Genomic DNA, 23,376 nt, shown 5'->3' on the forward strand with positions numbered 1-23,376 from the left:
GCTGATCATGGGGGTGCAAGCCTAGCAGAGCTGCCGGGTTCTTGCCCGAGGAGCAGGAGGAGGAGGGGGCCATCACCATCATTAATGTGAAGTAACGCCCTGGGAGCCTCCCTGAATGTGGGAGGTTTTGGGGTACAGTCAGATCCCGAGAAAAGCCAGCAGTGGGTGTTTGGAGCCCCAAAGCTACCCAGCCAGCACCCCCCACCCCTACCCGGGGAATCAGAGACACTTTCCCCCCAAAAAAGTGATTTTTACCATGCAGGACTGAGCTGGACTCGGGGCCAAGGGGTGAATGAGGGAAAGGATGCTGCTGTGGGGTGGATGCCCCGCATCAAAGGGCTGTGCTGCGATAGGAGAGCTCCAGCACCTCATGCTTTTGTGCTGAGCAGTGCTGCCAGAGTGGGTTTTGCTGCTTGCAAATCAGCATCTAACACCCGACATCATCAGCTAGGAAGAGCTGAAGGCGAAGGAAGGCTGTCAGGAAGAGCTTCCAGCACGCGCTGCGACACTGTCCCCTGCCTGGAGGCAGAGGAGAGGCAGAGCTCCTGCCATCATCCCTGGGCGTGCATGGGGCGTGTGCATCCCCCCACACCTCCCACCATTCCCCAAGATAACACCAGAGGAACCTGCTTCCCTCCAAAACTTCAGCGACTGAAACCGGTTCTGTTCCAGCCAGGGCTGGAGCAGGGGAAGAGTCTCCCCTTGCATTTGTCTCTGTGAAGGAAATTTCTATGGCCATCAGCACCCTGCTCCGAAGGTCTCTCAGACCCATTGTCTAGGACTGGGATAAGGAATCCCTGGGGTCGAGTGCTGGGCTAATGTGCAATAAGATGCTACTCCCCTCTTCAGATTATCATAGGCTCAATGGATTAGGGAAACCAAAGCAGATCTTGGGCTACTGGTGTTGGAAAACTAAAGCAGGGGAAAGTTAAATGCAGTGGGGGAGGCAGAGACATGAGGTGGCTGAGCCCAGAGCAGCCACCATCCACCCTCTTTCCAGCCCAATGTGCACAAGGGTTTTATTCTCCGGCCTGTGCTTGATGCTCTGGCTGTAAAACGGCTGTAAAAGAACAACTGTGCCTCTTAACGGCTTATAGAGAGCACAGAAGCATATGTGCTTTACCATTACCATCATAATTGCAAACATTCAAAAGTTGAGATTTGCAAGCTTCCAGCTTCCCAAAGGCGGCTGGATTCGAATCCAAATGACATCCAGAGGAATGAGGAGAAAATCAGCTCAAAGCAAGGGCTTATTTTTAATTTATGCCTCAGTATAGGCAAGCAGGATCTGGGCTGGAAGCCCGAGCTCCCTCAGCTGCCACTGTTAGAGGGCAGCCGTGCCCACACGTACAGCACAAAGGTCCATGAGCATCAGCTGTGACCCCCAGGCTGTCTGCATATGGACTTTGCATTTAGCATTAAACTGGGAGACAGTGCTGGTAAATGCTCCCCCTTTGCAGGCACTTGGTACCCATCAGCCCGCTAGCCCAGGGGTTTTGCTGGCACAGTCTGGAGGTTGTGTAGGGGATGTATGCAGGGTCTTTGCAGCTCCCTTTACACTCATCTGAGCTTCAGGGCAGTCAGTGGGACGTTGGACCCAAAACTGTCTCCTCACTGGTGCCTGCAGGCAGAGAAGGAGCACCCCAGCCTCAAACCTCCTTCTAACACTGGGCTTGTGCAGCAAGTCCCTGCTGGTATCCTGGGTGGAGACCGAGTGCCCTCTGCTTTCCTCTTTAAAATAAGTTTCTACCAGTTTTCAAGCATTAAAAGGCTAAATAAACACCTGGAAACAGCAATGCACAGCCCAGCTTACTTAGCAGTGCAGTGGCACCTCTGGCTACACTCCCTCTCTCCACCCCCTCTGCTCTCACCCCTGACCACCCCTCATGCAAAGCGCTGATTCAAACCACAGTCATTTAGGGCAAAACACACCCAAAGAGAGAAAGGATGAGAGCAGCCATGGCTGTGCAGGGCATCCCCAGGGCTGGGGGAAACAGCTGTTTGCGAAGGGGGGGTCTGCTGCAGGGAGGATGGGAGGCAGTGCCGCCAGCTCCGGGCTGCTTCAGCCAACTGTGGAGCAATAAAAACCAGACCGTAGCAACAAAAGGGACTCAGTGTTTCCCCTCCCGTGCTTGAGGACCTGAGATGGTGGTGGTGGCAGTGAGCTGTTGGTGTTTGCTGGGATGGGGGATTTAGAGCGCCTGTTCCGGTGGCCGAGGCAGGACCTGCAGGAGGAGGCCATATGGTATGGAGCAGCGTGCTGCGTGCGGTCCCGGCGTCAGACCGGCAGCAGCGGGCAGAGCCTCTCCTCGGGAAGGGCGGCCGTGCCAAGCACAGGCTCTGGCACAGGTGCCGGCCGGCTGCCAGGTACACTCAGGTGCTGCGGGCGGCTCGGAGTCCGCAGGGCAGCGTGGCATGGCCAGCAGGGCAGGATGCCTCCGTGCAAACCAGCTGTCCCTCCTCATCCCCTGGAACCAGGAGACACGTAGGGGCTCGTGACCCCCACACAGCACAAGCTTGGGCCAGGTGGATGTAACTGTGTGTGTGGGTGTAGCAGGGTATGAATGTTGATGAAATCTTTTCTTCTACAAGACCAACATTTTGACATCGGAACAGAGGATGACAAGTGGATCATTAGCAGCAGGAGCACATCCACCTCCCCCTCTTCCCGCTCTTCCCTGTGCTGGGGGACAGGCTCTTCCAGCCGACTTGGAGGGGCTCAGCACACTCCTCCTCTCATGATAACCCTTTTCCAGCAAAGGCTGGCTCCACTGGGGCCCACTTCACTGGGCTCTTGCCCTTTCTTGAGATGCTAAGGGGTGAAAAACAATCAGGGATGTGTCCTGAGAAAGAGGAGCTTCAGGCAGATATTGGGGAAGGCTTGTGAGCAGAATGGGACAGGAAAGATCCTTAATTAAAACCAGGGAAGGGCAGGCAAAGCCCATAGTATCAGTTTTGCTTTTCCAGTGGAAAAGAACAAGGGTGAGAAGGTAAAGAGGTGTGGATGTGCAATGCCCATGCACTGCCTCTGCACAGTGGCACGCTGCCTTTGGGACCATCACTTTCCTCTGCCTGCCCTTCCATGGGCACTGGTATGTGCCAAGCTACCTCTTCCCCTCTCTAGCAGCAAACTGCAGGCTCTCTTTGCCCTTGGCTTCCCAAGAGTGTCCCAGGATGGATGTACTTGTCCTTTGATGTCTCTTTTCACTGGATTACAGAGGAGGGAGAAGGCTTTGCTATCAGAGGGCTGGCAGCGAGCAGAGCTCCCTTGCCCGCCAGGAGCCCGTGGGCTTTCGAGCCAGCTTTCTTTTGGCATGATCCTCCTTTGCGAGTGAGACCTGCTGAAGATGGCCCAATCCTATTAGTGGCAGGGATTTGCTTCAGGTCTCCTACCATTACCCTGATGATATTTTTTTGTGCAATAAGCGTCTGTCTTTTGGGAGACTGAAAATCAAGCGTGCCGCTTTCCCACATAGGAACTGTCCCTGTGCCATGCCGGCAGCAGCCTTGCTGCGGCAATCAGGAGTCACCTTGGTGTTCCTACCAGATGTGTCATTTTCCTTCCACCTCCCAAATCCCAGCCCAAGGACAGGACAGATGCCACCAGCAGCAGGGCTTTAGGTTGAAACAAGTCCTATGTTTTCCACACAGGAAGAACAAATTAGGGAATAGCTTTGAGACTAATAGAAGGACAGCTGGTGGGTGCACCCATCCGAGGGGAACAAGGGACCAGGGCACACTGAAAACTCCTATGACCAGGGATGCAGGAGGATCTGTGGCAAATCTTGGGAAAAAGAAGGGAAAAGGAAAAAGGCGAGATACTGGCTCCCAGTAAATAATTTCTGAAGGTCTGTGTGAGGTTTGCAAAGTGATGAGGCTGGATGACAGGCTCAGTAACTACCTGCAGCTCCACAAAGGACAGGGTAAGAGGGATAATATACAATGGGGGGAATAGGACTAAATTAAGCAGAACAGGAGAAAAACTGAAAATCCAGATGGTGAGATGTATGTGGCTACAGACACGTCTCAGACTGGAGCAAGAGAAGCACCATTAAAAACATGCCAAAAGCAGCAGAGAGAGATCAGGGTGGGGGATGTGACAGGTCTGCTCTCACTTGTGCAGCTGTCTGAGTGCGGCAGCAAGGTGCAGGTGGAGGGGGCTGTGAAAACTCCTGTGAGTTGGCTGATACTGTGGGCAGGGAAGGTGTGTGACTGAGTGAGGAGAGCTGTGTTCAAGCCTCCCAGGTACTAATCCTCACTCATCACTCCTCTTGGAGGACCAGTTCACAGTCTCATAGTTCTTGCAGTGGCAGATGTCCCTGATGTCCTTTGAATGGGGCTCTCACTGCTGGACATTCATCTTGTCACAAGAGCCCCTGGACAAGCTGTGTGGTTGCTCTCCAGTGCTGCCCTTGGCCTCATCCTTTGCTTTCTGCCCCTCATGCTCTGTTTCAGGATGTACCATCAGCCTTTTGCAGGCAGAGAATGATGATGGCCCTGCCCTGGCTGGAAATGGGTTGTGGCTGCTGGGGCAAGGCAGGTAAATGCAGGGATGTGGCTGCCCTAATCATTTTTAAAGCTTGCCAATGCTTGTAACAACCAGTGGAAGTAGTTGCAAATATGAGGAGAAAAATAAACTCTTGGCATCCACCAGCAGTGGGTTTCTCCTCTACCAATGGCAACATGGAGACCCCAGAAGGCTTGGGCCAGGTCCGAATTACATGCAAAAACTCCCATCACCATCTTTTTAAGGATGGAGCAGCTGGCAGGCATGGGGTAGATGGCCCTAGCACTGCTGGAAAAGGGGAGCCATGTGCCGAGCTGGGATAAGAGGTTGGCCAGAAGGTCCCTTCCCCAGGGTCCTGTCTGGGGCATCGGAAGAGGGAACCACACCCTGGGCAGAAACCAAGCTGGCTCAGGAAGCTGCTCCCCAGCCTGCCCCAGAGATGCTGCCTTAGCACAGACATGTCACTGAGCACAGCATGGCCAAAAGCATCTCCTGATTTCTGCTCCCTTGGCATCTAGGAGACTGAGACCAGGCCCTGGGCCTCTGATTTTTGGAGGCATGAAGGATGCAGAGTGATAAGGGTTTGCAAATGTGGGAGCTCTCTTGCCCCAGTTTATCCCTCTTGAGTGAAGGCTGGAGCCCTGGTTTCATGGGGAAGACTGACAGCTCAAGGCTGCCCTAGGTAAAGTATTGCCAACATTTCAGGAGAAGGAGAAAAGCCCAGACACTTGCACCATCCTGCAGTGAGAAAGTGGTACATGCATCAAAGATACCTAATGGCTCTTTGGAGGGGCAGGGGATGTTTTAGTATTGATCTCACATTTAGATGTTTAGCTCACGTTTCCAGATTGTCCTTCAGCTCTGAATAGGAGCTTGCTGGCTGCATGGTGACAGGGGCCACCACCAGCCTGCCCTCATCAGGCAGCAGGACCACTGGGAGAAGGGGTGGCCAGGTTGGTGGTGGCAGGGAATATCATGCCTTGCTGAGCAACAGAATTGCAAAGACAAAAAAAGCTCGGTCTTGAAAATTAGCAACACCTGAGTGGCCCTTCTGCAGTCTTCCACATCATCACCAGAGACATTTCCCTGTTGCACCAGATTTACCTCAGGGGATGGATGCCACTGCAAGCCATGCTGCCCTCACTGCCACTCTCATGCCACTTTCCCCTCCCTGACCTGCCAGGCAGGCTCTGTGGCTTTAGAAATCAAAGGGGCTGGAGCTCCAGAAACCCTGCAAGGTTCCCCACCCACAAAAGTGCCCATGGGGCTCTGCCTTCATCATCAAGGTGTGGATTTCTAGTCATCCTTCTCCCAGAGAAGACTTGAAAAGGTAAAACGAGTGTAGCCTGGAGACTCAGGAGCCAGAGATGAAATAAGAAAAGTTCCAAAACTTCACTTTTTTTCCTTCTTTTTGTTCTATTCTCACAATCTTTTTGCCAGTTTTTGGCTTTCCACAGGCTTGGATCCTGGCCTGAGGTGCCTGAGGGTAACATGTGCCAGGGCCCCCTGAGAGAGCTGCTGGTGTCCTGGGAGAGCTTTGCAGTCTCCTGCTGCAGCAAAGATGCTTTCCCCCCAGAGTGGGAGAGGTGGGCTGCTGGCACCCACCCCACTCCCCCTGCATGTGGTGGGGGTTCCACGCAGGCTGCCGGCCCCTCACTCTCCATCTGGCTCACACCAGGGTGTGCAATCCCTTCTGCACAGTGTGCCTGGAGCTGTGGCTCCTCCCTGGGACATCTCCCAATGAGCTGATCCCCCTCCCTTCGCCTCTTCCCCAGGGCAGCCAAGCTGCGTGGCTCTGTGCAAGCACAGCAGGAGGACAGATCTGAGGAGACAGGAGGAAAACGAACTCCCTTAAATGTGATGGAGGCGACTGCCTGGTTCTGTCAGCCATTGCCCCCTCTGCCCCCCTCCTCCCGCGCCCAGCTTGCCTCCTGCTGTTTTTCTCTCTCTCTGGGTATAAGATGTCACAAGGATTAGGCCCAAATCTCCCTGGGTGCTGCACTCGCCCCATGCTCATCTCTTGAGGTCACCTTGGAGTTGAGCGCCATCCACTCTAAGCAGGGACTTGGCCACAAAGGCGGCTGCGGCGGAAATCTCACCCTTGAAACGCCGGGCGGAAGCAGATGTGAAGCATCTGAAGATGTCACCCTTCAAGAACAAACCATCTAAAATTGTTTAAGTGGTGACCAGCTAGCATTGCTGCTGGAAGAGGGATGACTGCTCACAGGATCAGCTGGGCTGCACCAGGGCAGTGGGGCTGGAGCCAGGGGAGTGCTCAGGCACTGGAAGTCACAGCAGTGAATGGCACCATCCAACCAGATCACCATGGTTTTGGAGTCATTGCTGTCAAATGATGTCATAGTGTATTACATTTTCTCCATGACCTTGCTGGCAGCAGATGCAAACCTTATGGACTCTCCTAGTGAACCTCATCTCCTTCCCAAAGTGGCTCAGAGAGACCAAACCTGCTCCCAATGCCCAAAAGCCATCCCTGCCACCCTGTATGCATGCATCCGGAGCGTGTGAGATGGATGCAGTTTTCCTGCTGCTCCTTTCCCCTGTGCATCCGTCCACCCCAACACACTGCCTCTGCCACCATCAGGGCAGCCACCTTTCTCCCCACTGTCCCGGGAGACAGTCCTTGTTGTCCTGACATGAAGCAACTCTGCAGTGGGGCTGCCTCACCAGCGGCCTTTAATGAGGAGTTAATTGCAGCTGACACTGCCTGGGCCAGGGAGTGCTCTCCTGGGTCTCCACTAGCACTTGGCCAGGATGGAGTGCAAGGGGAGGAAGAGTCAGTGCTGCAGGTAAATGTGCTCCAAGACAGACAGCGAGGGAGCAAGGGCTGCTGCATCTTTATTCCCTGTTGACCCATTTAAAGCAAGCACCGGTGACTAAGGGAGCTGGCAGGAGGATAAAAATACCTCCCACATGTTCACTAGGAGGCCAGGGACAGAAATAGGGGTGCCATCACCTCTCTGGTGAGTGGTTGGGGTCACACAGTGTTTTGCAGTCCCAAAAGTGGAGTCTCCAGTGTCTCTCACAGCAAACAAAACCGCAGTGGGGTCTCCTCTGCTCAGAGCTTCCTGTCACACACCGTCCCAAGAGTCAGCTCCCTTGCAACCTCCCTTCCCTTCCTTGGGGATGAAGCAATCAGAAAACAAACAAACAAACAAAAAAACCCCAAAAGCAGAGGCTCTCCCTTACTTCCAGTAAAAGGAGGAAAACATCACACAAGGAAATCTTCCCTGCAGACCTCGGCCGTGCAGGTCACTGCACTGCTGCCGAAATATCTGTGTCACTGCACTGCTCACGCTGTTGGGGTCATATCCCACCCACTGCAGCCAGAGAGGACAGATCCTGGCGTCCTCCTCACCTCTCTGGCCTGAGCTGCTCCAGACACTGCCATGTCATGGGAAAACACACATGATTTTCTGGGTTGGCAGCAGGGATCCAGTGCTGCCTTCCTAGCCCTTCTACAGTGGCACACCTGGGAGCTTTTGCACTTGGAGTGGGCTCATCACACAGTCGCTTTGCTAGCAAGATGCTGGAGACCAGCAACCACGCCTGGTACCTGGTATTTTATTTGGTCTTCTTCAGGTCACACAGCTGCCTGCTGTTTTATTAAACCTTGAAATACATCTTTTGCAGGCAGAAAAATATTGAATGAAGATGGTTTCTTAGCAAACCAAAAGGTCTTAAACCAAGCAAGCAGACTACAGCAGATAGCCCATCCACCTGACTGCATCTGACAGTTCAGGGAGGAAGAAGAGCCCATGCAGGAGGGTGCTGTGCCCAGGCTCACAGAGGGCAACAGTTTTCCTCACACGGGATAGCACAGAGAGGTGTCACAGGGAGGTATCAGCCACCTTCCCTACCTGGTGGGCACAAAGCCAGCCCACTGGCCAGGCATGGGGACAAGGGCTGGTGTGCACCAGGCATGGTTACCAACACCTGTAGAGAAGGCACTTGTGGGGTTTGCTAATGATTTGTTGACAAAAAGATAGGGACTTGGGGTGAGTTACAGCAAGGAGCTGGCAAGCTCTGGGTCTCTCTTAACTTATCTCAAACTCCTTGTCAGGGATGGAGAAGTCTTGCAAAGCAGCAAGCAAAGAAGTCTCTCTTGCCTATGGCTTTCATGAATTGATGTACCCCCAAAATGTGGGTGAGCATTAGCAGGAGACTGAATGTTGAGGCAGAGGTTTACAGGCACCAGCCAGTTGCACAGCATGCTGAGTGGGCAGCACCAGAACCCAAACACTGCTGTCCCTGAAGGACTTGCTTGCTGAATATATCCACCCAGATATATAAGTAAACTGTAGGGCAATGCCTTAATGCTAGTGAGAGTGTAAATTGGTCTCCTGGAGAGTTAGAGTCATTGGGAGAAGCAGTATATGCTGAAATAGGCAGTCCTGCTTACTAAATCTGTAATTCCAGCTCTGGCTATATTTTCATCTTTCTAATAATATGTGCAAATATAGTAGGGATGAATCACAGGCTGCAGGCTTCAGGGTTTTTTTCCCATCCTTTCTCTGCAAATCCATCATGTGGGGGAGAGGGGCTGATGGAGGAAAGGAGCTCAGACCCAGGGGAGATCCTGTCCCAAGCAAGCCTAAATCCATCCCCTTGCACCTCTGCGTGCTGTTAATACCAGCCAGGAGCAAGCAGTCCCTCCCACTCTGATTGCCTCCACCATTTCATCCATGCAGTGTAACATTCCTGCCCAGGAACATTTCTTTCCCTGGACACTCCTGAACCATTCCCAAACCAGTGGACCTGTCCCATCCCAGTCTGCATCCCAGGGCTTGTACATCCCCACATCTGGATTTGCCTGCTGGGAATTTCTGGCTTTGTTGTAAGGACCTTTTGCAAATGTTAATGCTTTCCTTGCACTGGAGAGCTCTTTGGCTGATCTGCCAGAACACATTTCACACGCTTCTCCTAAAATTATGCCCTTTGCTTTTCCCGGCGTTCAAGCTGAAGCAGAGCCCGGTGTGCCAGCGGCATTGCAAGGAGAGCAGCGAGTCGGCCGTGCCCGGCTGCGGGGGCAGCGGAGCGAGGGGTTAAGCGCTGCCCAAGTGAGCGTTTGCTGCATGCTGGCTCCTGGGCAGAGGGGGGACAGCAGGGGTCCGCATGGACCCACCCTGTTGCTCGGGCTTCATGAGTAAGGCAGGCTTCAGCACTGCCCCTGTGACAGCGTGCATAAACCTGAGTTCAAAGCACGTCACAGTTTAGGCATGAGCATTTTAGCTGGGATGGCTCTGGATTTGGGCTGAAAGCAAGGGCTGAGCTAAACTCCTCCTAGCACCTCCCGGGCCAGCAGTTCCCCCAGTTTCTCTCTACTGGAGCCCACCCATGCTGGGCTGCACATGCTCCCTGCACAGCCTTTAGCCATCTCCTGCATTGCCACTGCTGCTCTCTGGGCCAGGAGCAGGAAAACTGGATGAGCCCCAGCAGGTCCCTGCGGCTGAGGGAGCAGAGGGGACTGGCCGCAATGTGAGGGGCAGCAGGTGGAGAGATCAAGGGGATCTCTCCTGAGCATGGGGTCAGTGCTCAATTGGCTGCAATGGACACTCACTATTACAGAAAGGTGGTGTTTAGGAGGATCTTTCACTGCTGCTCCCGTGGCCATTTGGCATCAGAGCCAGAATGGGGCTCAGGTGGGCAGGGGAGTGCTGGGGCAAAGGGTTCCCAGCAGCTGTCTGACACAATCTGCCCATGCAGATGGACATCCCTCTACACTCTCTGCATCCTCCCAATCCCGTCTATCTTCTTCATCCCTGTGTCTACTGTATGTCCCTGCATGCTCTGCATCCCTCACCTCCGACCACATTCTGCACCTTCTACCACATCCCCCATATCCGCCCGCATCCCTCAAATGCTCCTGGATTCTTTCATCCCCTGCATCCCACCACAGTTTCTGTAACTTCCCACATCCCCCACATCCCCTGCATCACCTCATTCTGCCACCTCAGAACATCTGCAGCTTACAGGGAGCTTGCAATTACCCCCCATCCACCCTAAATGTGGACATTTAGTGTTTACTCTCCACCAGTAGGGTTCCCCCCAAACATCCCTGTTGGGAAATGCCGTGAGGGGATCCGGATTCTGTCCTGCCACTGGCCCTCTCTGGCCAATGTGGGCTGTAAACAGTTAGTCATGACCATTGTCTCTGTGGTTGGAGCTGCTTAAGTGCATCTTAAATGACTCACTGGGGAATTTTTATTATATTTTTTAATACCTCACGGTGTCACTACAGGGCATGAAGTTTGCTTCACTGAGTTTGTTTTCCTGTTCCCTTGCAGATAAATAATTGAGAGGCTGAATAGCAAACCAGAAACCCAGAGAGACCACTCCTGGGAATACACTGGGAAATGTGTCAGCCCAGCACCATTTATAGATTTAATTTTTATATTAGTGGTGAGGGACAGGAAGAAAGACAAAAGGGAATTTGTCAGGAGCATATTAAGGGGGTGGGAGGGGCTGTGGCTGTGGCTCTGAAAGAGGCTCGGGAGGGAGTTAACAGGTCTCTCCTTCCCCCTCATCCCAATCCACTGCTCCAGTTCTTTCTGTCTGTCCATTATGGGATTGTCCAGTGGCAAAATAATGCCCTCTCTCATTTGGAGCAGAAAGTGCATTTGTCAGCTCACACTGCAAATAAGCTAGGACCACCCTCAAGGGAGGTGGCCATGAGGGACCAGCAAGGGTGACCAGCTGCAGCTGTCTCTTGTGTACTCCTTCTCCAGGGAAAAGACTGGATCCCCTCTGTGAGGGTTGAGGTCTTTGTCACAGAATCACAGAATCAATTACATTGGAAAAGACCTTTGAGATCATCAAGTCCAAACTAACACCACCATGTCAACCAGACCATGGCACTGAGTGCCATGTCCAGTCTTTCCTTAAACAACACCTCCTGAGAGGGTGACTCCACCACCTCCCTGGGCAGCCCATTCCAATGCCCAATCACCCTTTCTGTGAAGAAATTTCTCCTAATGTCCAACCTAAACCTCCTCTGGTGCAGCTTACACTGTGTCCTCTTGTCCTGTTGCTGGTTGCCTGGGAGAAGCGACCGACCCTCACCTGGCCACAGCCTTCTTTCAGGTATTTGCAAAGAGTGATCAGATCATCCCTGAGCATCCTCCTCTCCAGGCTAAACAACCCCAGCTCCCTCAGCTGCTCCTCACAGGACTTGTGCTCCAGCCCCTTCACCAGCTTCATTGCCCTTCTCTGGACATGCTCCAACATCTCAGTATCCTTTCTAAATTAAGGGGCCCGGAACTGAACACAGGACTCAAGCTATGGCCTAATCAATGCCAAGTACAGGGGAAGAATAATTTCCCTAGTCCTGCTGGCCACACTATTCCTGATACAGGCCAGGATGCCATTGGCCTTCTTGGCCACCTGGGCACTGCTGGCTCATGTTCAACCAGCTGTCAATCAGTACCCCCAGGTCCCTTTCTGCCTGGCCGCTGTCCAGCCACTCTGTCCCCAACCTGTAGCGCTGCAAGGGGTTGTTGTGGCCAAAGTTCAGGACCCGGCACTTGGTCTTGTTAAATCCCATATTGTTAGATTCAGCCACTCTATCCAGTCTGTCCAGGTCCCTCTGCAGATTCCTCCTACCCTCCAGCAGATTGACACCCCTTCAACTTGGTATCATCTGCAGATTTGCTAATGGTAAACTGTTGGACATCACTGGGAATGCTAATGGAGAAGGCAAACCTTTTAGTTAAGGAAAACAGCATTAATTTTTTTTTTTAATTATCCAAAAACTTTTGCAGTGCTGCATTTAAATCACCAGCTTTAAAATTATCCTCACTTCACAAAGAATTAACAGCCTTACCAAATATTATTATTGTCACAGAATAAGAATGGGAGTTATTTTTGGCGGAGGAGGAAGATGATCTTTTGTGTGTCACCCCCACTGTAAACCCCTATTTAAATTGCTATCCTGAGCTCAGTCTTGGCCACTGTTTTTGGCTGCAGGTGCCTTCATCCTGGAGTTTTGCCACTCCACAAAATGCCGGCACTTCTCAAATCAGGAAGCGACATCTGGGTAGTGGGACCCAGTCAGACTGCAACCCCCGGAGGGAAGGAAATGAGAAAGACATCTGCATCATTGAAACCTTACAGGACAGCAGAGTGTGTGTGGAGGGGAAGATGGGGGAATCTCCTGAAAAACCCCGCCTGCTCTTCCCTGCCTGCAGCCCTCCTCACAACATGCCTCCCATGGCTGTCACCCAAACCCCCGCACTTGCCCATTGATCCAGGCTCAGAATAGCTCCTGTCGGCAGCCAGGGAGCTGTGGCCAGCCGACACTGGAGACAAGAGGATGAAGGACATGGGGCTCCATCCCATAGCACCCCACTGCTGGTGACCTCCTCTCTCTGCGCCCCTCTGATTGCCCCTGGGCTCTCATCACAGCCCCATGCTCAGAAAAGGAGGGAAAAAAGAGGAAATAACATAAAGCAGGAGAGAGAGGGGAGGATGCAATGCAGCTTGGAGTAGGGCAGGCTGTGCCATGTGCTCTAGCTCTGGCACCAGCCACCTTGCTGCCCAGATGATCCTTTTGAGGGGGGTCCAGAAGTGGATCCTTACTTTTGGCGATCTTCCACATCCCATGTCCACTTCCACAGCCCTTTGGGAATGCCAGCTTCCCAGCAGGAGGAGAGCCCTGTGTTCCTTGGAGGTGTCCCTGGGGGGGTGGGGGGGTCAGTCCCTGTCACAGCGGCACCTCGAATGGAGTGCAGAGGCCCTCCCTGCACAATCTGCCTGTCACCACCGATCACTTCAGGAGTCACATGGGGTTTGTGTCACTCAGCAAGGTTCTACTCGCCTTGTTAGCTGTGACCAGGATGAAGAATGGGTTTTAAAAGACCCCACTTGCTGTGGGAGAGGGGGAAGTTACCCCCGCAAAGCCCAGGGGATGTGCAGGTTTGCCCTATGCCTGCCTTGGGGCCTTTTCTTGGAGCATCCTCTGAACGGGGCCAGGCTGATGCCATAGTGCAGGGCTGAGCATCCTCCTCCATAAGGCTGAGCGGCCTCCCTACCTAGCATATCCCTGTCCCTGCATCCCCAGGGTGCTATGGGGGACAGAGGCCTGGGCACCCTGAGAGCCTTTGGGACAGCTGTTAAGGGGTGGGAAGGGGGTTTCCCTCACACCCCAGTGTCCTGTCTCTGCCCAGGTGTGCCTGCAGTCTGGCAGGTAGTTCTGGAGGCAGGTGGCATCACCCTAAGGCTCGTGTGGAAGGGGCTGTGTGAAAGGGTTTGGAGGGGGTTTTCTGCAGGTGGGGTTTCTCCAGACAGGTGAAGCTGAGTGCATTGCAGTCCCTGTCCAACTGCTCTGGTCACCGAGGTCCAGTTTTGGGTGCTCCCTGGAAAACCCAGTGTGGTGTCTTCACTCCACAGTGATGGGGAGAATGTGGGGCTTTCCCTTGGCCAGCTCCTTCTGCCAGGAGAGCTTCTGTCTTCTCACCACAGCCCCTAAGGTGGTTTTGGGCTGTTCCCTCACCTTATACCCCTGGGAAGCTGCTCACTGATCACAGCCAGCAAAGCCGGGAGCTGTGGGGGTGGCCCCAGGGGACAGCATCATCCCACAAAGGCAGTGAGGAAACCCCCTCTGTGCCAGGTACCCAGGCAGGCACTGTGCCCTCTCGCACAGCTCCCTCGGCACTCTAAAATACCAGGGATGCTGTGGTATGTTGTGTGTGTGTGTGCAGATGTTGTGTATGAAAATGACCAGTGCAACATCTCAGCCTCTCCCTGGTGTGCCTGTGGACCGAAGTGATCCTGACACTAAGCAAAGGAAAAAGAGACTGATCGAAGCTGAGTGGAATTTTTCTGTTTTTTTTTTTTTAATCTTTCTTTAAGTGAGAACACCATCTGTCTCCCCCAACTCCGTCAGCGCTTCCAGTCCCCAGGCAGCTTCGCTCTTCCTAATTACTGTCATTAGGCACTGGGTAGCAATTAGGGAGGGATGCTGATGAGCAGCATCAGGAAGGCTGTGGTCCCCTGACAGCATCGCACAGGGAGCCGGCCAGCCTCTTCTCTCCAGCCCTGGCCTTTTCCACCTGGGAAGCTTAGTGGGTAGCACAGTAGCTGCCTTTTTGGTAGAGGCTGACAGGGAGGGGATGGAGAAGGGAGGTGCTGGCTGGCACCTACATGTCCGGGAGAATGCCCTGGGAATGGGCTGCTCGGGGGAGCAGGACGATGGTCGAGGTGCTCAGTGCTTTTGGGGCATGGAGCAGCAGCCCTCCGTGCTTCAGGTTGCCCCACCATCCCATGCCTGCTCTGCCCACAGGTGTCCAGCCACCAGTAACCATTTCTCCTGGGCAGCCAGGTCATGGTGATGGGCTGTGTGACCGAACAGAGTCAGACCCCGCTGCCACCGTTCCCTCTGGCCCAGGTGGGGCTGGCCACAAGCCTGCCCGGCTCTCCCTGGTGGCCCTGGCTGCCGTGGGGCACTGGCCCTGCGGTGCCGCTGCCCGCGGCGCTGCAGCCGCGCAGGCCGGTGCGGGGTGTCAGTGCCACCTCGTGGCAGGCGTCCCGGCACTGCTGACCTCTCTTCTCCACCCGCAGCCTCCCACGGGCGTCCCCCGAGGATTGCAGGGACGCCCACCAGGCCATCGGGCATTACTTCATGTCTGGGATGAAATGGTGCCCACTTGCCCTGCCTGCCGTGCCTGCTGTCAAGGCCCAGCCCCCACAGAAAGCCCGCAGAGGGGCAAGGTGGGTCTGCGGGGCCTGTGGGGGTGCTTCAGGCTGGAGTAGGTGGGCCTGTGGGTGAACTATCAAGAAACTAAACTGGTGGGTGAACCAGTAACAGGAGTGGAGAGGAGAAAGTGAGGGAGGAAAGCCTCACTTTGGAGTCTGGGGAGCCTGTGGGGTTGAGAAGGGTTTGGCAGACATGACTGGTGGCTGCAGAAGACCCTTGGCCGGGTGCTCCATCTCCTCACACTGCCATGTGCTGTTGGTCAGCTGGCTCCTGCCTCTAGGACCATGGATAAAAACAAACCCACATCCCTAGGAACACCAAGGCTTCTTTCCTTTACCACCAGCATTTCTGGTGAGACTTGCAAGAGCTCAAATATGCTCATGACCTCCCCCAAAACAGGGTTAGTGGAGTTGAAATGTCTAGGGAGATACTGAGGTGATTTTGCAGTGAGAAGGCTTTTAGCCTCAACTTTCTCTTGCCCAGGGGTTTCCTCAGACTTTCCCCTGCTCTCTCTGAAACCCCATGCCCCTGCAGCCAGGTGAAGCCTGGCTTCACCAGCCTTTCTAGGCAGTTGTGCGGGCAGTGGGGTGGGTGCCAGGCTGGGGAGGAAGCACAGCTCCTGCCTCACAGGGGGAAGTGAGAAACTGCTGTGGAAAGTCAAAGACAGGCAACAATCAGCACCCCCCCCCCCAAAAAAAAAAAAAAAAAAAAAGACTTTCCTCAGTCCTTGTCCTAATGGCCAGCTCCTGGCATGGCTGTGGGGAGATGCAGGTGGCCAGGCTTGTCTGGTTCCTGGCTGTGCAGGTGTCCATGCATAGGGAATGTGCTGATAAAGCCACTGCCAGGGAAGCCTCTCTGGCTCAAAGCCCTGCTGTACCCCAAGGACCATTGTGCTGGAAAACCCTAAAGCCAGGAAAATGGGGACACCATTCAGACCTCTGAGTGCATTGACAATGGGTTCATTTTATTTAGTTTTTACTACCATATTTTTCATCTCTATTCCCTTGGCTCTCCATGCAGACAAGATGGACAACCCTTTGCCCTGCACATAATGATGGAGAAGTGCACAGAACAAATCCCTCCCAGGCAGATTGGGCAGAAGGGGAGCACTGCCCCACCACAGCTGGCAGGCAGACACGATGTGGGGAAGGCACCTCACATGCTGTAGCAGAGAGAGGATCCAAGGGGCACTCACTGGTCGAGGAATACAGTGTGGATCAAATTGCCACTCTGCACACTGCAAATGGTGGTGGCATCCCATATAGGGAGATGCCTGGCTTAAGCTCCAGCAGAAATGAGAGCAGAAGTCCTTACCTGAGCATAAAGAGGGGCTTTTTCAATAGAATTTTTATGGGTGTTCCTTTTTCAAATTCCCAGACCGTCTGGGGTGGGCAGTGCATCTACAGGGCTGGGCTGCTGCTGTCATTGGGCGGGAAGTAGAGGTGGCTCCTGACAGTTCTGCTCCATTTCCCTCTTGCCCCCATCTTCCCTGAAACACGTTGCTCTGTCTTCTACAAGCTGTCCTTTTTCTAGTGACACAACATCCCCCGACCTGGCTTTGGCTCTTTTCCCCACTCCAGATACACAAAGGTTGTTTGAAGTTACTTCACAAGGTTGGGTGATGAGCATGAGGATGAGGAGATATCTGATTCATGCTGTGGCAATACCCCATCTGCAAAGGGCAGCATGGCTGTTGTGGGTAACTGGGACCCCAGCCCTTGAGCTTCCACAGCTTCTGCCACAGGTGTCTGGAGCCCCAGGCGACAGTCCCTGGGCGCATGGACTACCTCTTCCACCATCCTCAGCCCCAAGGCTGAGATGGGGATCCATCCCATCCTGGATCATGCGGAGCCTCAGACAGATGAGGGTTCACCTCTGCCAGTGTGTTAAGGTCTGGGAGAGGAATTGTGATGAGGAATTGTGGCCTTGGCACCTGTAGCAGCGCCTGTGGCTGCCATTATGGGACAGATGCCATGAGTCTGCCTCTAGTGCCACAGACAGGGGAGAAGAGAGGTGGTCACCCTTCAGCAGTAGCATCTGTCCTGCAGCCCCAGAGAGAACTCAGGCTTGGGCAGGGAGTCACTTTACCATCATCAGAGGGACATCCCCTCAACACAGTGCCTCAAGCTGACCCTACTGGGCATATGGCACTCGGTGGCCCATTAATGCCTGGTGTCAGTGCCCCCCCACCTTGCTTGGCCAGTCCTGTTCAGTGTCCAAAGCCTCCCGGATGAGGAAGCCACCTCACCTAAGGAAGAGCAGACCCACAGATAGTGCTTCATGTAAATAACCCCCCAAAGCACTTCTAAGTGACCAATCACCTTCTCTAGGGGCTTCTCACCCAAGCCAGTCTCTGTTCAGCCAGGGGGGATCAGTTGCTGTAATTATTCAGAATCAGTAATCCCACACTGACGAGTTCATTTCCCAAACAGAGCCCTTCATGTGCAGTAAAGCCACTTACAGGCAGGTGAAGAAATCCGTGTATGGGGAAGTGCCTGGGATCAGCAACGCTGGCCAGCTCTGGCACGCAGGCAAAGCCTTGAGGACACTCATAAATTCAGTCATCCTGCCTACACTCACATCACTCCCTGACTGCTTTTGTGCAGCGTGGAAGCATCCATCCCAAGTGACACACGGTATTTCTGCAGCGACAGTGAGCTGAAGTGACGGTTGTCTGGGGCTGTAATGACAAGTTCAGGGAGCTCCTCTAGATTAGCTGTCTCCATTGCCTGCCCCTGGTCCTCCCTAACTTCAGGGACTGTAGGTCAGAGCAAGGACAGATTTTTTCCCCTCTTCACTGCTTGGGAAGACAAACTTTTTTCCTGTACCCGTCTATGGAGAGGCTTCCCATGAGTGCTGATGGATGCCTGCCCCTGTGTGAGAGAGCCCAGAGGGCAGAGAGACCTGGGTGTCACAGAGTGCAGAAGATGGGGCGGCAGGACTGTAAATGGAGTAGATGCTGGGTGTGCCTTACTCCATATGGCCCCAAGTCTCCTTTTATTGAGGTCAGTAGCAAAAATCGAGCTACTGCTGTGTGGGATTTGGTCCTAAAGTAAATCCCTGCTTCCTTTTCTCCTGTAGTTTCTGCTGTTCCAGCCCCATGTTCCCAGGAATTGCCCATCCAGCAGTAGACCTGTCGCTGCAAATGGCACAGCAGTCCCTGCCACACTCCATCCTCACCAGCTGCGTCTCCTCTGCCTCCTCCCAATGGTTCAGCCATGGCAGCTGTCAACAGCTCGTTGTAACTCAGCATGATCCACTTTGGCTTCCTCCAGCATTTACAGGTGTAGCTTGGGACTCAGCACAAAAATGACAGTCATCTTAAAAGGCTGGTCTTGCTAAAGGCAAAAGCTGGTTCTCAGAGAGCTCATACCCGTGGAAGGCTTCACTAGTCCCAGGAGCAGGCTGTCCGTGTCCACAGGGATTGGCCAGGGCACTCCAGCCCATTCCCCTTACCCTCAGACTCTCTCCTCTCTGGGGCAATTCTGGGTGGTTTTGGTGGTGACCAGCGCTGTGGCCCCCAGCTCAGTGGCGGGCAATGGGAAGTTGTGGTTGCGTTCCTCAGGCCGGGGGTACATGGTGGAGAGCAGAACAATGTCACCATCAGCATTGCCCTGGCAGCATGGCCTCTGCTTTGCCCTGGCTTTCCTGGGTGGCCCCGGCATCTTCAGGCTCCCATCAAGATGCAGGCATGGGGCTGGCTTCAGGGCACCATCTCCCTCTGGTATGGCAGGGTCCTGGCCAGGCAGGCGACTGGCAATGCTCACTTTTTCTGGGAAAGGACAAGAAAAGGGGATTACTGGGCTCACAAAGCGGGGTCAGGCAGGTCCCAGGGAGACAGTCCTGTCCGGAGGGGAGAAGATGGAGCTGGAACAGGAGGAGTCTGCGAGGTCCCCACACCTCTCCTGCTGCAGATCTGCTCCTGCTTACAACTGAGGAACTTCCCCCCCCCAAAAGACAAGAGGGAAAGGCCAAAACTTGCACTTCCACTTTGAGTCCTCTTGATAAACCCTGCCGGCAGCAGAGCAGCCCAGCCCGTGGCAGCTTGCCCTCCCCGACTGCCTCCCACTTAAAAATAGACTTGTTTACACACTTCGAATGCAGGCGTGTGCCTCCAGCCCCAAGCCTCCTTCCACTTTCCACACATCCAGTGCTGCAGCACTGGGCTTGCTGTGGTGCAGCCTTGGGGGATGAAGAGGATGGGGACCAGGGCATGCAACAGGAGACTGAGATTGAGTAGTGCCTCCAACACTCTCTGTAATGGCCAAATCTCTCTCGCCACTGGATTTCTCCCTTCTCTTTCACTTTTGGTGTTTTTCCTAGGCATGTGCGTCATGGGCTGTCGCAGAGCAGAAAGGCCCTGGGTAATGTCCCCCTGGTCTGAGTCACCATCCGGCACTGCCAGAAATGTGCAGGCAAGCCAGAGCACAAGGACCAGCTGCCCCACCTTGGTGGTAGGGCAGTGGTGGGTGCCAGCATCCCTATGAGGCCGGCCCTCTTGGGGGTCCTGGGGAGCCATACCCCCTACCTGAGAATGGGGAGGAATGAAGCCAGGCAAGACTTTGCAGAAGATTGTTCAGGACTGAGTCAGCGCCAGTGCAGAGGCCCCTGAGAGGGGAAAGAGATGTCCCAACAAAATGGGCCATCATAGAGCACTGTGGCCTTACTCTCCTGGAAGTACCCAGCCAGGAAAGGCTCAGCCCCATCCCTGGAACCCCAGCCCTGATTTTGATACAGCAGATAACCCTTTGCAGTGCTGCAGTGTACTGTCAGTGGGGCTGGCCCTGACATCCCACTGGGGTCCTTGGGATGCATGTTGCAGTATGCTGGGCATCCCAAGCACAAGAAGCAAGCTGGGCGGTCCACACAGGACCCCATTGCAGTGCCACAGGGAGAGGCTGCCTCTGGAGCCATCTGAAGGTGTCCACCACTGCCCCCACTACTCCCACTCCATCCATGGTCCTCTGGCTACTGGGGGAGAGGACCCTGACCAGTGAGCTCACAAAGCTACTCACCAGTGTTCCATACATGTCCCCTGTGGAGAGGGGACTGTGCCAGGACATGCTTTAAGCAAACAAAGGCACAGAGAGACCCAGCAAAGGGAGGGATGGCTCAGCAGGGTTGCACTGGCAGTCAGGTACAGGCGTAGGTTCCCAGGGAATGCAGGACGCTGTCACTCGGGCAGTGATTCAGATGCCCAAAATGTCACGGGATGCCTGTGGAACTGATGTTGAGGTGGAGGAGCTAGCCTGGACAAGGATGTGCCTCAGGGGAGCCAGCAGTTAGTGATCCCACTTACCCCAGTGTCCTCGGGGTGTTGTGAGAGGGAGAGGAAGAGGTCCCCTACCTTTGTCCTCTTCATCTGCCGCCTTCCTCTTTCTTCTCCACTTTCCCACCTTGCAGGCCAGGAAGCCACAGAGTGCAGCCAGAACCAGGATGAGCCCCACCACCACCAGGACCCCAAAGATCAGGAAGGTGCTGGTCAGCGTGGGTGCCAGGGTAGGCTCTGCTGTGGGGCGAGATGCCGGTAGTGTGAGGAGGGGGAGAGCTGAAGCTGGGAAGGAGGGCAGCAGCATTTTTCACTTGGCTGGCTGGCCTGGGCCCTGCGGTAGCAGGGAAGAAGTGTGGCACTTAACTGCTACCCACCCATCACCAGCATCAAAATGTCCCCCTGCTTGATGAGACCCTTATCCTGCTCCCTGCCCCTGGGTGGTAGGAAACGAGAGTTTCTGCTCTTCCCACAGTAACTCCTGGAGCGAGTTGATCCACCCTGGAGAGGATCATCTGACTTCTCCCTATACCATGTTCCTCTTACTGGAACTGGCTGCCCTCTTCCCCTCTGCTTTAGGTGGCAGTGCTTCATCCTCCATTGCCACCTCCATAGCCATCCTCAGGAGAAGGTGCCTTCCACCTGCTCACCTCTGGGGTGCCCCCAGCCTCCTTGGCCCACCACCACCCAGCCCTGAGGAGCTCAGACTGCAGCTGCCCTTGTCCCCTTACTTGTGTTGTCCTTGAACAGCTCGGAGCACTTGATGCACGACTTGGTCAGGGTGTCAAAGCACTCGAAGGAGAGGCAGGAGGGGGCAACGGCAGCTTTTCCTGATGAGGACATGGCAGAGTGGGAGTGAGAGCCCAGCTCTTGCATGGCGTAGCAGTGCTGGGGCCGCTGGAGTGTGAAATCGCAGCGCCCTGGGCCCCGTGGCAGAGGGAGATACAGTCTGTCAAGCTGCGTTGCCTCCCTTGGGGCTCACACTCGCTGTGCGTGGCCTGGGGCGGATCTTCACCAAGGAGGAGGAGAGCAAGCAACCAAGCCCTACCCCTGCCTGCCTTTGCAATGTGCCCTCAAGCTACCCCTCTCCTCCAAAATATGCTCCTGAAATCCCCGCAGCCCCTTGTGTGCCTCAGCCACGCAGCACCTCATACCCAGTGGTATTGTGTCCCAGGCTGACCTTCTTGATCCTCACTCTTCCCCTGCCCACCTGCATGCTGCCCCCAGCCCAGGCATGTCCCCCAGCCTGCACCCTCCCTTGCTTGCAGTGAAAAGCCTCCTTGGCCTCCTCCAGTGTCAGCAGGAGACTTTCCTGTGCACAGATCTTTACAAGACTCCATCCCAGGGCCACAGATCTGCAGATTTCATCTGCAGATTTCTGCGTTTTTGGATTGGAAACGCAGAAAAGGACCAGAGGAGAAAAGAGTGAAAGGGCACTGATGTTTCCCCTTTTAAAAGCTTCCACTGCCCCCAGGACACATCCTGCCAGTGACTGCTCTGCAAGCAGGCCAACTGCTGTATGTTCTCCACCTCTACTGATGGTGCTTTCCATCACCTTGCTCTCCCCATCTTCTCCATCACAGACCTAGACCCATGGCTCCTCAGCACCATGTCTCATTCTCCAGGGTTCAGATCTGGTTCTGCTCAGTAAATGTGCAGGGCATGGGCAAAGCAGGTCACACTGAGCAAACCTGGTCCCCAAACCATTGGAAAGGACTAAAAAAACCCATTAATAGTCTTAGGTGTTCCTGATCAGGAGCAGGAAATGTACTTCCCCCATGTCGAGCAGAAAAAATGTTCTACCACAATTACCCACACATCAAAGCTGGATGCTTGAGACCTGAAGAGATGGATTTCAGTGATGTAGGTGGATCTCTTCCATTCCTACTGGCCAAAAGTCACATCCTCTTTTTCTTCACTCCATAAGAAAGAAAGGGGCCAGCCACAGTTGTTGGCTGGCTCTCAGTTGAGGGAAGCAGCTACAGCATGTGGATTCTTTCTAATGAGGCCTCTGCTGCCCACTGTCCTGGGCTGGGAGGGGAGGAAGAAAAAATCGAAAGGGTGCTCTGGCTCAAGGTGACAGAGTACCAGGTGATCCTCTGGGCAGCTGAGGTCCTCTGAGACAGGCCTGAGGACTTGGTCCCTGAATATGCCTGCCCCTCTCCAGTGACTGCTGTGCAATCTGAGCCCACAGCCTCCACATTGCACCCTCTGAAGCCCTGAGTGGGATGCAGTCACCAGCTCCCCATGCTAGATCTCAGCCCAAGTGCAGTTTTTCTGTACTCCATGCCCAGCAGGGGAGGAGCTGCCCTACAGCACGTCTCCCTCCCTGCCAGCAGCATTCCCAGAGGGTAGTTTGCATCATAGCAGTGCCAAAGCAGCCCCAACACAGTCTCAGTCCCACCTTAGGCATGGCAGGGCTCCAGGCAAGCCTAAGTCCCAGCCAAAAACCAGTCACTGCCCTCTCAGTTCCACACCTGCCGTGATTTCACTTCCCCTTCCAGCCAGTGTGGCCAGATGCTTGCTCCCTCACCCCTGTACCATGCCAGCAGGAATGGCTGCCAGAGGGCTGTGGGCTGCACTGAGGAGCTGCGACAGCCCGGCCATCATTCTTGTGCTTGTGGCTCCGTTATTCCCACTCCATCTTAGTCAAAATAAAACTCCCCAATCGAGTGGGGGCATGCCAAGCACTTCCCTGTCTCAGTGCAGCCCTGAGCCACAAACGGCACAGCCACCTCGGCACCCTCTGCCTCGATGCTTGCCCTGAGCAGGCTGCGCTCGCCCCTGCTCGTATCTCCCAGGGGAATTGTGTCAAACAGTAGGATATCTCTCCATATCCCACTTTAGCTGACCCTCTGCCTCTTGCACACCCCAGATGGGGACCGGGGC

General features: G+C 54.4%; 1 protein-coding gene across 2 annotated transcripts; it reads right to left on the reverse strand.

Annotated features, from left to right (window-relative positions):
* Nucleotides 1–16,151: 16,151 nt before the first annotated feature.
* Nucleotides 16,152–21,443, reverse strand: LOC125324290 (tumor necrosis factor receptor superfamily member 13C-like). Of its 2 annotated transcripts, none has more exons than XM_048299938.1 (3): nt 21,219–21,443; nt 20,566–20,724; nt 16,152–18,990 (listed from the first exon to the last, which is right to left on the reverse strand). In XM_048299938.1, exons 1-3 carry the CDS (start codon nt 21,361–21,363, stop codon nt 18,677–18,679), a joined length of 618 nt encoding a protein of 205 aa, XP_048155895.1. In that variant the 5' UTR covers nt 21,364–21,443; the 3' UTR covers nt 16,152–18,676. The 2 variants fall into 2 exon arrangements, with proteins under 2 accessions (XP_048155895.1, XP_048155894.1); XM_048299937.1 differs by having other exon boundaries at nt 20,566–20,727.
* Between the last annotated feature and the right edge of the window lie 1,933 nt (nt 21,444–23,376).

This window comes from Corvus hawaiiensis, chromosome 4 (assembly GCF_020740725.1).
Source record: "Corvus hawaiiensis isolate bCorHaw1 chromosome 4, bCorHaw1.pri.cur, whole genome shotgun sequence".
NCBI classification, from domain to species: Eukaryota; Metazoa; Chordata; class Aves; order Passeriformes; family Corvidae; genus Corvus; species Corvus hawaiiensis.

Excerpts from the sequence above, each read along its gene's own strand:
- LOC125324290 (XM_048299937.1), bottom strand. The coding sequence starts at position 21,363 with ATGCAAGAGCTGGGCTCTCACTCCCACTCTGCCATGTCCTCATCAGGA. Across the intron at positions 20,728-21,218 it reads GCTGTTCAAGGACAACACAA|CAGAGCCTACCCTGGCACCC; the intron begins GTAAGGGGACAA and ends CTCGCCCCACAG. Across the intron at positions 18,991-20,565 it reads GGCAGATGAAGAGGACAAAG|AAAAAGTGAGCATTGCCAGT; the intron begins GTAGGGGACCTC and ends GTCCTTTCCCAG.